The following is a 14,520-nucleotide window of genomic DNA, read 5'->3' on the forward strand; positions in this document are numbered from 1 at the left end:
TGTCAGTATTGCTTTGTCAACCAAAGCTCATTATACCAAGTCATTCAACTTCTGATCAAGACAAGATTCTTGATGCTCCAATGACATCATTTAAAATTAAGTATGGATGATGGTTTCCAGTGACATTGTTGATGCAAGTGGCTTGGTTTGTCAATTTTTCCCCATTAGACTAGAACTTCAAACCAGCAGTAATTAAACATCTTTCATTTCGGATAAGAATAAAATTGAACACAATCTCTGCCCAGTTTAAGCCTGTGAAAGAATGCGACTGAAATAAGGACCAGTGTGAGTTGGTATGTGTCTATAGGTCTGGACATTTCTCCCATTTATTCTTTCCCAGAAAGCTTTGGGCTATGATCTAAAAGGAAAGTTAACTGTTGTCTTTATCCTCAATTATCTATTATTATGTAGTTCGTTCTTTTAGGATGGATCTTTCTTCTGTGCTAACATATCCTTAACCTAAAGCCCAAAGTGGCAAGGACAGAAGATTAAAAAAAAAAATATCAGTTGCTAGTTCATTCCTCATGTTTTCTTATTTGTCATTTCAGCCACACAGAGACACTCATCTAATGAGAATTATTATAGCCCATATTTTGTTCTTCAGAACAATTTTACTATTTCCTTCCACCAAAGAAGAAAAACCCAAAGTCACTGAATACATATGTGCCTTTGCTGGCAGGAGATACACAGTGTGCAAGCTACATAGTGGACAACTCTAGGCAATGCTAGAAGCTCAGACCCCAGAGGCCTGCAGGAGGGCAGGATAGAATTATCTTCAGTATTCTGCATTGAAAGGGTACTCCTTGTGGGTTTTGCACCTGGAGAAAAATCAAAGAGGAAAGATTACTCTCAAGGCTGAAATAAATGCTATATAGCAATGAGTGTACAGAGGAGCCTTCAAGGGAGGCTCTGAATTGTGTAAATGCAGAATGACTTTTAAAGGCTTATCAGCACAGAAATGGCATACATGACCAACAAGTTCAAGTGTTTTTCTATTATTCAGGCACTGAACAGTGGTGAGACCAAGTTACTTTCTAAATAAAGAGTTAAAGTTCACACTACTTAGAGAGAAAACAGCAGTTTCTGTGTCCTTTCAGCCAATACTTTTTGTCTTGCTACAGGCTTCCAAGGTGTACATCTGCAAGCAGTTGTTCATTCCCTCCCCAACCACCTATGTAAGAGCTGACATCAGTTTATAATTCACAGAAAAAAATTACTGTAAGTTTAAAACTGCCTGATGCTCATTTCTCCAATAAGGACATAGCTAAAGTTATCAACTAGAACACTCCTTTTGAAATTCCAGGTTCCTCTAGAAAGGATTCACAATGAATACACAGTATGACTTCCATTCATTCTTCAGTCAGTAAAGTGAAAATATAACTCAAATAAGATGTTAAATAACAGATTCATCCCCTAAATTATTTCAGATTTCACAATATACCAATTTAAACATGTATACCAATACTTGTGAGATCAGAATAAATATTGGAAAATGCAAGAGTTTGAAGGAAACAAGCTGTCACTTACATGATCATTGAACAGACTCTCCAGTTTCTGTTTAAGCTGAGAAGAGCTGCCATCTCCTCTTTGGTCAATTCAAAGTCAAACACCTAGCAAGAGAAACAGCTTGAAATCACCTCTTTGAACAAATCAAATCAGAAGCAAGAATCACAAGATTAAAGAACCAGTTCACATCAGAAAGGGTGCTGGTTAGAAACGATGGTTTCATGAGACAGGAAAATGAGAAGTATCTGGATTTCTGAGAAACAAACAAAAAAGACTGCCAGTTGCAGTAACATGTGCCAGCTGCTCAAAGATGTTTGGTAAGCACCTTAGTGTTGCAGAATGCCTCTATCCGTGGAAGATGTATTTCTCCCCAATTCAAAAGAAAGATCTGGAAGACTTTCATATTTCAGTAAATCCAGCTGTGTTACTTCTGAAATCTTGATGTCCAGTATCAGGAAAAAAAAACCCTGATTTAACAGTCAGAAGAGCAACGTGGCTTATTGACACCAGGACTCTTCCCTTAACATTGCTTATTCTGTATTTTGAGGAATGTTACTGCGCTCAGGCTCTAAGCAAGCCCTGCCCACCACTTCATCCCCAAGTCACAGAACAAGAGACACTATGTAAGGTGGCTGATAAGGTTATCAGCATACTGTTTCCAAGAGCTCTCTATCTTTTCTCCAGCTCTAGTTTTCATTATAGCCCTAGCTACCAGACAGAGAAAAAAAAGCCCAGTTCTCCTGCTGGAGGGCCTGGGAAGGGCGAGAAAGGGCCATGCTTGCTATGCAGGGAGAAGGCACACCATGCCTGAAGGGCAGCACTCAGCTTACTTTAATCACTCACCTTGAAGTTCTCCACAATACGCTGTGGTGTAACAGATTTGGGAATTGCAATCACATTTCTCTGAATCTGGAAGCGAAGGAGAACCTGCAGGAACAGATCACTGAGAGAGGACGTCTCCTGCTCTGGAGGAAGCAGACCCTGTTCCAACAGCTGTTTTCCGTAAGCTTTAGACACTTCTGCAGAGATGCATTTCAAATCATTCCCATCCCTGTGGCTGAGGTAGTGCTTCCTGGAGAGCAGAGAGAAGTAGCGGAGGCCCACTTTCCTATCCAGTTTTGGTACTGTCTATTTTTTCTCACCTGGGCTTTTAGCAGTCAATGTGAGGCTTTCATTCCCTGCAAGAGGACCTGAGAGGGGAAGTGACATCTGAAGATGGGTCAAGAATCTTTTCCTGGCTGAAGGCCAAAGAAATACTAGTAGCATATATTGTAGGCCACAGAGTAGGCAACCTGCAATGCTTGTTTACAGAGCACTACAGTTCATAGGGAACACTGATAGAGGCTGAACCTCCTCTTCAGACAGTTTCCTTAATGGCCATGTTACAGGAAGGTGTACCCACTGTCCAGCACCTACATACCTGTGCTGGGGTTTTATTGTGCTTGGCTGCAATGTCTTTGATCTTGGGGTCATCCAGAAGGGAAGGTTCCTCTGGATTAGCCCTACACAGAGGGGAAAAAAAAAAAAAAAAAAAAAAAGAAAACCAGCAAAGAATCACTCCAGAATGATTCTACTTAGCATGAGTAATTTTAAAAAAAAAAAGTAAAAAATGTATATACACCTGCCCCATTACTCATTCAATTAATCTGAATGTTTAAACTACACTAACACATTTGGAAATTACCTGTCAGGGCGTCCAAGGGGACAGTACGCTGTCACAGTGATCCCTTTGGATTGGCAATAGTTGATCAGCTTCTCCTGGGTGAGGTACGGATGACATTCGATCTGCCAACACAGGAGCAGTGACCAACAGCTGTAGAACTACTGTGGTGTTCCCATACTCCAGAGATTTTTTTTCTGAATCCTAACTTCCTAATTACAGGCTGCCTCCATCTTAACCTGCACATGGGTACCAACTTTTCTATTGAGTCCTTAAGTACTTTTTTTATTTGTTCTGAGAGGCTTTATAAAATTCATCAGTTACAGTCAGACTGATAGCTCATGTCTGGATTCTTTATCCCTTCAGAGAATGCTTCATAGAAAAATACTCTAAAATTTGTAAAAAGTGGTTCAACAAGGTGAGGCAAAAAGGAAATATTCTGGTCCTTTTTGTAGTGAGGAGTATCCATGGAGCAGGACTTAAGAGTAAGTGCTATGTCTATTTTGTTCTTCCTTTTTCTATCCCCTCATATAACTGTAATCAGATATTTATAATCCCTGGAAACTATTCACCTGCTGTCACTTTGCAGCTTACCTGGTTATTTGCAGGCTTATGCTTCAGTCCTGGCTTGTTCAAGATTCTTTCAGTCTGCTCACGGTTAAAGTTTGAGATGCCAATGGCTTTTACAAGACCAGCATCCACCAGCTCTTCCATGGCCTAATACAAAGTGCAGCAAAGTCAGCACCCAGGGTACAAGACATGACCTGAACACATTCTTCCTGATGTGGCTTGTTTCCTTCATGAGCAGCACAGAGTAACTGTTTGGACTTGCCAGGTTTTTGATTCTCAAGCAGAAAAGTGGATCCTGTTAGTATGTGTGCCATGTCTTCTATCACACCAAAGCTCAAAATCACTGTTGAGACTTAAATTCACTGAGTTACACAAGGACAAGTTGACTATACTACTGTCACAGCACTGGAGGGCTATGCCCTAGGAGGAGGGCAGGATCACAACCTAAGTGTCTACTTCTGAAAAATCTGTTTGAGCAGTTCAAGAACTGCATGAGAACTGCAGTGAAGAACAATTGTATAATTATGGTTGAGTAAACAACTTTCTCTAGCCTCAGTCTGGTCTGCAGCTTCACTGAAAATGACTGTGTAATTCCATGACTTGAGATACGAATCCACAGTGGAGTAATAGCTTGACTAAGCATGAACATTTTTAAAAGCTACCACATACTTTTGTGAATTCTTTCCAACTAATTGTGCATACAAGCATGAGCCATTCTGTGACTGCTGAAGCTAACACCACTGCTGAGAAGACACGACTCTTCCACTGTGGCTGAACTTACCTCCCATGTATGTAGAATATCTGTGTTGCTGGGTATAGACATGCCTTTGTCATCTGTGGGAAACAGCTCCTCTCCTGCCTGTCAGTGACAAAGAAAATCCTTGAAAAATCTATTGAAAAGTTTGCTTAATATCACGAGAGCTCACAACCATGATAGTTTAAACTCCTAGTGCATGCAAGAACATTAATTCTTGTCTACATTCATTCATTCCTTTGAGGAGCAGGAGGAATTTAAGGCATTTTTGCCTGTGATCACTCCCATGAAGACAGGCTTTTCTGCTGGACCCCTCAAATGATGACTCACCCAAACACCTACAGGGAAACAAACCACTCAGAACTACAGCCTCCAGTCTCATACACATTCATTTCATGTATTGTTCTCTTGTGCCCACTTAGAAGGAACTGTTTTGTTCTTTTCCCAGAAGGGCATCAGGGATCTAGTTGGGTACTAGGAACACACAGCTTTGGCCTACCCAACACCAGATCTGCTGAAGAGAGGTACTATGTGCAGTGACAGTTCTTCTATAACAAAGCTCAGTGTTAACGCCACTAATACTAGGAAAATTAGAAGAGCCTTTGTGTACAAGTTATGAAAGGACACAAAACTGAACTATATTTAACAGCTGTTTGCTACTCTCACCATGAGACAATTTCACTTCCATGGTTTTGTTAACATAAAGCTAAAATAGGGTATGAAATAAAGATGAGCATCTCTAAAACAAGTAGGATGGAGACTGGACTATAGCAGGTCAGAAACATTAAGACTAGAAAGAGTCAGAGTGAGACATCAACTCCTTCACTAATCAGTGAAAGAGTTCAGGCCTCCAAGAAGTTTCACTTTTTGAATTCCTGTCTCAGAGCAGCACTAAGACTCCTACAGGCAAGGTCAGCTCAATCTGTACTGTATTAAGGACTTAGTGATTAAAAAGAGAAATGAAAAACAGAAATATTTTATTTTGCTCTGTGATTCTATAACACAGAGGGGAAGATTTCTGACAGGCAGCAAAGTGCAGCCATCCTTCCTGCAAGGGGTAATTCTGAGATGAGCATACATTGATTTATAAGAGAAAGGAAGAACAGCCTAGTTTATGCTTGCAGCTGGGAGACCTGCCCCTAGTTTTCAGACCATCATTCCCAGGATCAAAGGGGTATGCAAGCAATAGTCTCAGAGGCAAAGATCAAGAGCCTCGCTCATGTGGCCAGAGTAAAACTGAGCACCACAGCAGTGCTGGTGCACAAAGACACGTGATTGTCTTTCTCAGCCAGAGCAATTGTTGGGCTGTAAAGCCATGTAGCTCCCCAAAAGCTGTAGCCACAAGAAACAAAACCAAGGGCATTCCTAATGCTGTACCTTCAAACCAAAAGGCCAGTGCATGAGGTAGAGATCCAGGTAATCCAGTTTCAGGTCAGCAAGAGTCTTCTGGCAGGCTCCCTTCACCAGAGGTTTGTCATGAAACGTACACCATAGCTAGAGAAAAAAAAAAACAAGGTACACTGCAACCTCCTGCATTAAAGCTCTTGGGTGCTCTCCTGTACAGGACAGAAATGCTCTATCATCTTCTTAGAAAGGTGATGTGGAATGAGGTCATCCTAGCACTCTTCAGATGGGCCCTGCTCTGTCATGGGACTGGCCCATGACACTGAAGGCAGTGTGTGCAGTGGCAGCACAGGTATTTGAGCAGGATCATAACAGACAAAATCCTCTGGTTCTATTACTTAAGACATAATTTGTGCTCCCCCCTTTTACAGAGTGTCTGCCTTGACAATAGGTGGCTTTTAAATGAAGACATAGTCTGTCATTCCTGACGATGCATAAAACTCTTGTATTAAATTTAGCAGGCAAAGCCAAGAAAATATAAGCCAAGCCTCAAAGAAGGAGTTGGTACCAACCTTTACCAAGGTAAGTAGCAACTTCAGAATTCAGCTAAATATCCTGTTTTCTTTAGGAAGCAAGAGAAAGGGAACTCACCAACCACACCTCCTTTGAGACGTGTGCTGAGCAGATATGCTGTCCCAAGGTGCCCAGAACCTCATCTTCCTTACACAACAGAGACACATCTTTGCCAGGGCTGCAGGCCTGGCTGCTGAACAAGCACCAGGCACTGCCAGGCTTTTCTCTTCTGCTAGCTTTAGCAGTCAGTGAAGTGCCATTACCAAACTGGTTCTGTCTCTGTATTGGTCCATGATACCAACCTGCATCACAGGTTTCTACCTTGCTTGGTGCCACCCGGCCCACTCTAGCTTTTCCTGCTCCCCTTCCGCATCAATTGGTTTGCGGGTATGAGATGCAGAGCTAGGTTCCTCTTCATCCATCCCCCAGTACTTCTGGGACTCCTCAGCAGAGTGCCAGATCACAGCAGGGCTGTGGTGCTCAAGCTTCCTGTAGCTTTTGCTGGGGGAAAATCTGAGCTTGTTTTCCTTCAGTACTATCGGGTTGACTGGGGAAGAAAGCTGCCACCAGACAGTCAGGATAAGGGTGATTATTCTCCCTGCTCAGAGCTCAAGGAACACACTCTGCCTATCCAGCAGCTACAACAATAAATATTATCAGCAGACAGGAAAAAAATCAAACTTCATCAGTGTGTTGAAGTGAAACAGCTCCTGATACTACTTTACTATCTCATTTACATTATGAGATTCTCCAACTACTTTAGTTTCCTACTGTAGAAAAGGTAAAACCAGCTTGTCCATGATGCAAGACCATCTGTTCCATACCTTACTGACAATGAAGAGGTCACTTCGTTTCACAACACCTTCCTTGATTTTCTCCTGGATCCCCTCCCCAACTTCCTTCTCATTCTGGTACACGTAGGCACAGTCAAAGTGGCGGTACCCAGCATCGATGGCAGCCATCACTGCAGCTTCCACCTTACCTGGAGGGGACTGAAGGGGAACAGGGCATGATAGGTCTTGATTTGGGATTCTCACTTGCTGCTCTTTAGTTAGAGAGCAGGTAAACACTCAAAGGGGCTTTAAGAGGAGCTTTTCCATAAAGCTTTCCTGGGTACAAATCTCAAGCACAGGCACCTGAGCTTAAAGCCAGTCTCCAGCCATTCCTCTGTTCCTCCCACACCCCTCCCGGGCTGGGCTCTGAAGAGCCTTTGCAGAGCTGAGGCCCCAACACCAGCACCGCTCTCCACGGCCGGGCCAAGGGCTCCTCACTTCCCCACACCGCTTCTCAGAGGAGAAGCCGCCGGCAGCTTCGGGCGGGGATTTAAGCCAGCGAGGGGCCTCAACCCGGGCCGCCGTGACTGACGTCCCCGGGCAAGGCCCTGCGGCGGTGCAGGAGTCCGGGCTGCTGCGAGGGGGCGGCGGGCAGGAGGGACCCTCGGTGCCAAGCGCCGCAGTGGCAGCCCCGTACCGAGCGGGGTGCCCCGGCGGAGACCCCGGGGCCGGGGCGTCGGTGGCGCCGGGAGCGGCGCGCCCCCTCCGGGAGCCCCGGGCGCCGCCGCAGGAGGACCGGCCGCGGGCGCAGTTACCTTCCACGTGCCCAGCCCCAGGAGCGGCACCTTGGCGGCAGCACCCAGCCGCACGCAGGTCGCCATGGCGCCGAGCGCTCTACCGGCGGCCAGCGCGGCCCTTCCGGCGGGCGCCCCCGCCCACCGCGGCCGCGGGTAGCGCCCGGCCTTCCCCTCCTTGGCGGGCAGTCACCGCCCAGGCCCCGCCCCGATGGCAGCGCCGCCCAATCAGGAGCAACGCGGGGCAGGCAATGGCGGGCGGGCCGCTTGCCGCGTAAGGTGTGGGGGGACCCGCGGGCCGAGGGGCGGTTCCGGCCATCCCCCAGGCTGTCCGCAGCTGCCGCTCCGGCCATGCTCCGCAGCGCCCCCAGGCCGTCCGCAGCTGCCGCTCCGGCCATGCTCCGCAGCGCCCCCAGGCCGTCCGCAGCTGCCGCTCCGGCCATGCTCCGCAGCGCCCCCAGGCCGTCCGCAGCTGCCGCTCCGGCCATGCTCCGCAGCGCCCCCAGGCCGTCCGCAGCTGCCGCCCCCTGCCTTCCGCCCGCCACGGGCTCGTTTGGCGTTTCTCACCGGAGCCGATGGCCTGGGCAGGCGGGCCCGGCGGCGGCGGGCGGCCGCTGCCGGAGGAGCCGCCCGGTAAGGGCCGTGCAGGGGCCCAGCGGGCTTCACACCGGCTGCTGCAGGGCAGGCCAGCCGCGGCTCGGGCGGGCCTTCTGCTGAGGCTCGGCTCGTGTAGGCTCTTGGGAGAGCTGAAGTCACGTAAAAGTCGCGGAGATGATGACCCCCACCCCCGGGGTGCGCCCTGTGGACCTCTCCTCCTGGTGAAGTTCCTTATCAGAAGAGAAGTGCTGAGGGCGTCTGTGACCCGATCCGGCTTGTGTTTGTGCAGGGTTCAGCTCCTGCAGCGCCCTGACCCTGTGCCACGGGTCCATGTGTATGTATCTCGCTTGTGATACGTTGCTGGGGTGTTGCAACACCCTGTTGCAGTTCACCCCATCGGTTACCAGATGGAGAGCTTGTTTCATTCAGTGGCACTTTAGCCCACGGTTTGTCACTGCTAAAGCCAAGGGTTGTCCCAAAATAAGTCAAGAAACAGGAGTCCCAGGGTAGGCCATGAGGCAGAGGTCTCTGGCTCTCAGCTCATGGAGCTGCTCCCTCACTGCTGGCTGGGTGATTGTGAGCTGTGAACCACGGGCCAAGGAAGGGCTGAGCTCTTTGGCTGGAGCAGTGTGTCCCCAGGACAGTGATGGTGGTCTGGGCTGGTCCCAGGAGCCTTGTGACCCTGTGTGCTGATGAAGGAGACAGTTAGAGAAACCTCGGTATGAGTTTACAGAGGAAAAAGTAGTTCCTTTTCACATACACACACGAAGATTATGATATCTGTGCTTCACAGGCTGGCAAGTGAGGCACAGGGGATAACAGGGAAGTTCACACAGGGCATGTATGGCAAAGGTGAGAAGTAAAATTAAGTCCCCATTTTTTCCAACCTTAACAGGACCATCTGGTAAAATTCTAGAGTTTCCTGTTTTTTTCTTTTCACTTTTACTTCTCCTTGTTTTATTAGTACAGGCAACAGGCACATCTCTATAACTTGTTTTTTAGTGGCCAATGCATTCACAAAAGAGAGTTTCATAATGCAGAGAGACACATGAGTGTAGAAAAGGTATCCTGTAGCTACGTGGTCATTGTGGATGTCATAGATAATTAAGTGTCATGAACTGATACATCGTTTTGCACTAAAATGGAATAGAATCCAGGTAATGGATGGGAGGGTGTATTTTAATGTTTGCACAGATGGGGGCAGAGTTAAACTTGTGTGTGCTGCTTTTGAATTTCTTCAATAATCTGTCAGCGGATTGAATTGCATGTTGCATTCCTTAGATTTTCTAATAATAAGAAGATGGAAATCTCTTTTCCTCTGTTTCTTTTCCTAAAAAGGATAAGAACAAAAACCCATGAAGGTGGGTTACATTTGTAATAAATAAAGAGGCATTGAAATTTTCTGGTAAAGACTCAAAAGATACAATCTGAGTTTTGAAGAGGAAATTAGCAATTACTACTTACATACATACTTTCTGAATTGTCTGATCCTTAAATTAAAGGCAGATAAAAGAATTTCCTTTTCCCTGCTGTGTTTTGCACTGAAACATATGAGACCGTTTTTCCTGCCTCAACTTACCACTCTGTCTCAAAGATGTTGCAAAACTTGTAGTTTTAAGCATTGTTATATGTGGCAGGGGAAATCAAGTCTATTTTCTCTATTCTGTTAACTGGGCACTTACAACATGTTGTATATCCTAGGGGAACAGAAAGACTTGTCTAAAATTTAGAATGGTTGGATTTACTATGACTGGAAGCACTCTAGTGTGCTCAGCACCTTCAACTTGTTTGTGACTGCAGCAATCAGTGGGGATTGTGGGCTGTCTACAGCTCATAGGAAGCAGTATGCACTGTACAGAGTTGGGTTGTTAACTACACATTTGCAGCCAGAGGCTACTTCCACTGGGAGATGGGGTATTGATTCAACAGCATTGGAGCAAGCTTTTTATTAAAATGTCTGCCAACAGTGTCAGCTCTCTGTTTAGCCAGTCTAAAGCCAAACTCTGTCTAATCTATTTTGTATATTGGCCCTGATGTCCTCAGAATGGCTGGACATCACAATCTCAATGCTGTGTATGTTTTCCAGTGCTTCATCATAGACATCCCTTCTGTTCCCCCCGCTGCAGCTCACAATGGCCATGGTGGTGGCTTGGGCACTATTGGGGGAGACAAAATTCCTCAGGATCTGCATTCCAGCCTTGGCCCAAGCATGTTGGTGTCTGGGGGAAGGAATCAAGAAAAGCAAGAAGAGTAAGAACTGAGCTTTTCCCAAGTACTTTCCTCAGTTTGTAGTGTAAACCAGTGGTCTCAGGCTGATTGAACAGGCACTGGGATATCATGCCAAGCTAAGAAAGCAGAGCTGCTAAAAATGCTTTATGGCCTTGCTTATACTTTTGCTCAGTGAACATGTGTCACCCTCTGAAGAGAGATGGAATTCCCAGGAGTAGTCATATTCTGACATTTCCACAGCATTGGACACACAAGATGCCTGGAGGGAACTTAATGGCTTTAAACTGCAACAGGGGAAGTTCTGACTGGACATTAGGAAAAAATATGTCAAGAAAGAGTGGTCAGACAGTGGAATGGGTTGTCCAGGGAGGTGGTGGAGTCACCATCTCTGGATGTATTTAAGGGTCGTTTAGATGAGATTCTGGGGGATATGGTGTAGGGGAGAACTTTATAGAGTAGAGCTGATGGTTGGACTTGATGATCCCAAGGGTCTTTTCCCACCTGAATGATTCTGTGATTCTGTGAACCGCTGCCAGTCTGGCTCTGAAGCTGTAGTAACTATTACTGTTACAAATAGAGGAAATAGGGGAAAGCCTAGAGAACATCAGCTTGAAATTACCCTGAAGAGGAACCTTTTAACTTAGCAAAACTGCAGGAAACTACAGTTTTGAGAGCTACATCAAATGGGGTAGTTTGCTGATAAAGAGAAGGGTAACTTGCCAATAAGTGGGTACCTGAGGGTAAGTAAGACAGGAAGAGATAGTTAATAAAACTCTCAGGCACTGGGTAGCAGACCCCTGGAGGCAGTAGAGGAGGTGTTGACAGCAGACAAGGGCAAAACAAGGCATGTTCACATTATTCCCAAAGTATAATATGGTTACATTTTCTTCTGAGTCTTATCAACATGCAAATCTTGAGCTGTTTCATTACATTGATGCAAATGCCTTTTTTGGACACATATCAATTGAGGTATGTTGTATATTGATTTAGCTTAAATGTATTCCTTACCACTTCAGTTGAAACAGTAGAAAGCACTCTTCAGCTGTGGGAGTGCACCTCCCACAGACAGCATTAATTTAACAGCACCAGTTTTTGAACTGGTTTAATTAAACTGCAACTTCCTTGCACAGGTCAGGACTGGCTGCTGCAGAAGCAGAATCATGTCAGTGTCTTTTGTGTCTTCTCTCAAACTTGTAAAAAGAAACCTTCTGATCATCGACTGAAGAGGTGGATTCATGTTGGACTGGCAATTACTTTGCTTGATTTTCTCTAGGTCAAGCCCTTTGACAAGAGCAGGAACCAAAGCATCAGCAAAGGCCATACCTTCTGTTATTTCCGTGGAAGAATGGGCTTTGTAATGAGGGGATAAGCAACTTAAGTTGAATTGGAAGGACACCATGAACAGCTTTCAAACCCAACTCATCCACAAATGGAAAATTTGCCCATCCCTGTCCTTACCTACATTCCTGTCCAGTTCTGCTGGTGGGCACGGTTATCACAGGAATGAGATTTTCCTCTCTTGTATATGCAGTATGTAGGTCTTCCAAAGCTCATCACTTTTGAGAACAGCCTGCTATTTTTCTTGCCAAGTAGAGGCTCTTGTCCTTGTGGAAAAATATTTTCATGCTCCATTTCAAGTTTCAGCAATCAGCCGTGTCTAGTTTTGACAAGAAAAGGGGTGCTTTAAGATGCCTTTAATGCCTTAAGAATGGTGGAAAGGATATGTTTTCCATTTGTGAAACACAAAAGTGTTGAAAATATTTTCTTTATGTTTGAAGAACAAAACAAAATTAAGCACACAGTAAAACCAATTAGTTCATCTTGATCATGAACAACATGAAAAATACCACTGTGGAATCTGTGCAATTAGAGCGGAATAGAAATTGCTTTATAACCTGAACTCGTATACAACAGGGGATCCAGATTGTTTTAGCTGACTGAGGTACTCAGGTTTTGTGAATACAAGAGCAGAACCTCATGTGGTCACATGGCAGGACCCGTGGGCAATATGAACGTTTAGTGGGGATGTGGAAGGTCAGTGATTCCCACAAAAGTTTGGCTTATTGTCCTTCATTAATCCATGGATCTACAGTTATTTCGCTGTATGCTCCAGGTTTGCTGTAGGGTTGGTCAGATGGGCTTCCGCACTCTCAGTATCTGTCATTTCCAGAAGTAATTTAGGGCATTCAGGGAGGAGGCCATGAGCCAGGAATTATTCTGGCAGGATGCTTCCAGCTATTATCTTGTCTGGGGACACCTGCATGTCCTGTAACCAGAACATGTCTGTAACCCAAGGGGCTGAGAAAAGATGGTGGTCAGGTGTGGGTTGTTGCAGAAGCCAGGAAAATTAATTTGGCTTGTGTATACTCCCAGCTGCCCCCATAAACTAGGTGTAACTGAGAAGACCAGATACAGTGGCTTCTTCATGTCTAAAGTTTGTGAGCACCTATAATCTTTAGAAGAGCAAGAGACCTTGGTCCGATAGTATGGGCCTCATTTGATGGTATATTTCTAGAGGTATTATAAGCCCCCCACTCCTCCCAATAGATAGTTTGTTACCAGGTATATGCTACTTCTGCAAATGCCTCTTATGAAGGGCAGGACCATAGTTCCCAGACTTTTTTCTCACAGGTCCATTGAATTTATCTTGGCTCAGTCACTTATTTGGTATATCGCAGATGCGGACTTTGACGGGGAAGAAAAATGACGGCAGTACTGAATGTTTAAACGAGTACTTGACCTATCCAAAATGCTAAATGTTGGATAGTGTCTCCTATCTCTGGGAAGCAGAGAAGTGTCTTTTTTTGTAATATAAAAAGGAGATACTGAATTACAGGCAAAATATTTTTTCCAGGCTCTTCTGTGGACAGCTAGATCTGATGGCAATAGAGAGGAATAGACTAATTCTGAATCAAAAAACAGTAGAAGTCAGGCACAAAATTATTTAAATTAATAATTTCCATGTAAGTAAAACAGGTGTGAGGTGAAAATTAGAATTGAAAAAGTCTGGGAAGTTGGATATCTTGACTCTCCATCTATGCATGATTTATTAGTCCTGTCTGCCTTTCCACTCATGCTTCTTTTTTGTTCAAGAAATGAGGGGAAGCATGAATTAACTTGTGATACACAGCTATTCATTTAACAACTTCTAAAGTTTCCCAGGAAAACATCCTGTAAAAGAGAGGCTTGATTTTGTTGCTTTTTAAAGTCAGGAGCAACCCCAGTGAATTGTGAAAAGTTACAGTAAAGTAGAAGAACAGTGTGACTCAGTCCTCTTTATATTACCTAATCATGACACATAGGACAGATTTTTTTATATAGGAAACTCATTTTTGCGCACCATTCAAAACCAAACTAAACATATCAGGCCTGTTTTGTGAACTGGTATGCTGCAGGAGAGCCACATACCATGGAAAGAAACGTAAGAAGCGCAAGACAAATCTTTGTGATTTGTAGAGTGTTTGTGAGAAAATAAACCTAATAAATACAGACCAAGATAGCTCTGCACACACACATCAGTGAGTTCTTAGTTAACCCCATGGCTCATTGTAACATGGAAGTAAAAAACATTAGAGCAGCTTTTCTGAGGTGAACCATTAATTTTTCATTGACATTAGTACAAGTGAACTTGAATATGTCTTGTGTGTGTTTGTTCTCCCCATTCTCTGCAATGACACTGGAGTTCCCATTTTACCCTTTTGGTTACATTTTCCCAGATTC

The 14,520-nt window shown here is 44.9% G+C and overlaps 1 protein-coding gene across 2 annotated transcripts; it reads right to left on the reverse strand.

Moving 5' to 3' along the window:
* Positions 1-286: 286 nt before the first annotated feature.
* On the reverse strand, positions 287-8,158 carry LOC141958495 (aldo-keto reductase family 1 member B1-like). 2 transcript variants are annotated; one of them, XM_074901307.1, is made up of 10 exons: positions 7,996-8,158; positions 7,232-7,399; positions 5,868-5,984; positions 4,518-4,595; positions 3,761-3,883; positions 3,191-3,291; positions 2,927-3,008; positions 2,350-2,433; positions 1,528-1,610; positions 287-818 (listed from the first exon to the last, which is right to left on the reverse strand). In XM_074901307.1, exons 1-10 carry the CDS (start codon positions 8,059-8,061, stop codon positions 776-778), a joined length of 945 nt encoding a protein of 314 aa, XP_074757408.1. In that variant the 5' UTR covers positions 8,062-8,158; the 3' UTR covers positions 287-775. The 2 variants fall into 2 exon arrangements, with proteins under 2 accessions (XP_074757408.1, XP_074757409.1); XM_074901308.1 differs by lacking the exons at positions 287-818; positions 1,528-1,610; positions 2,350-2,433 and adding an exon at positions 2,456-2,696.
* Between the last annotated feature and the right edge of the window lie 6,362 nt (positions 8,159-14,520).

This window comes from Athene noctua, chromosome 3 (assembly GCF_965140245.1).
Source record: "Athene noctua chromosome 3, bAthNoc1.hap1.1, whole genome shotgun sequence".
In the NCBI taxonomy this organism is placed as follows: Eukaryota; Metazoa; Chordata; class Aves; order Strigiformes; family Strigidae; genus Athene; species Athene noctua.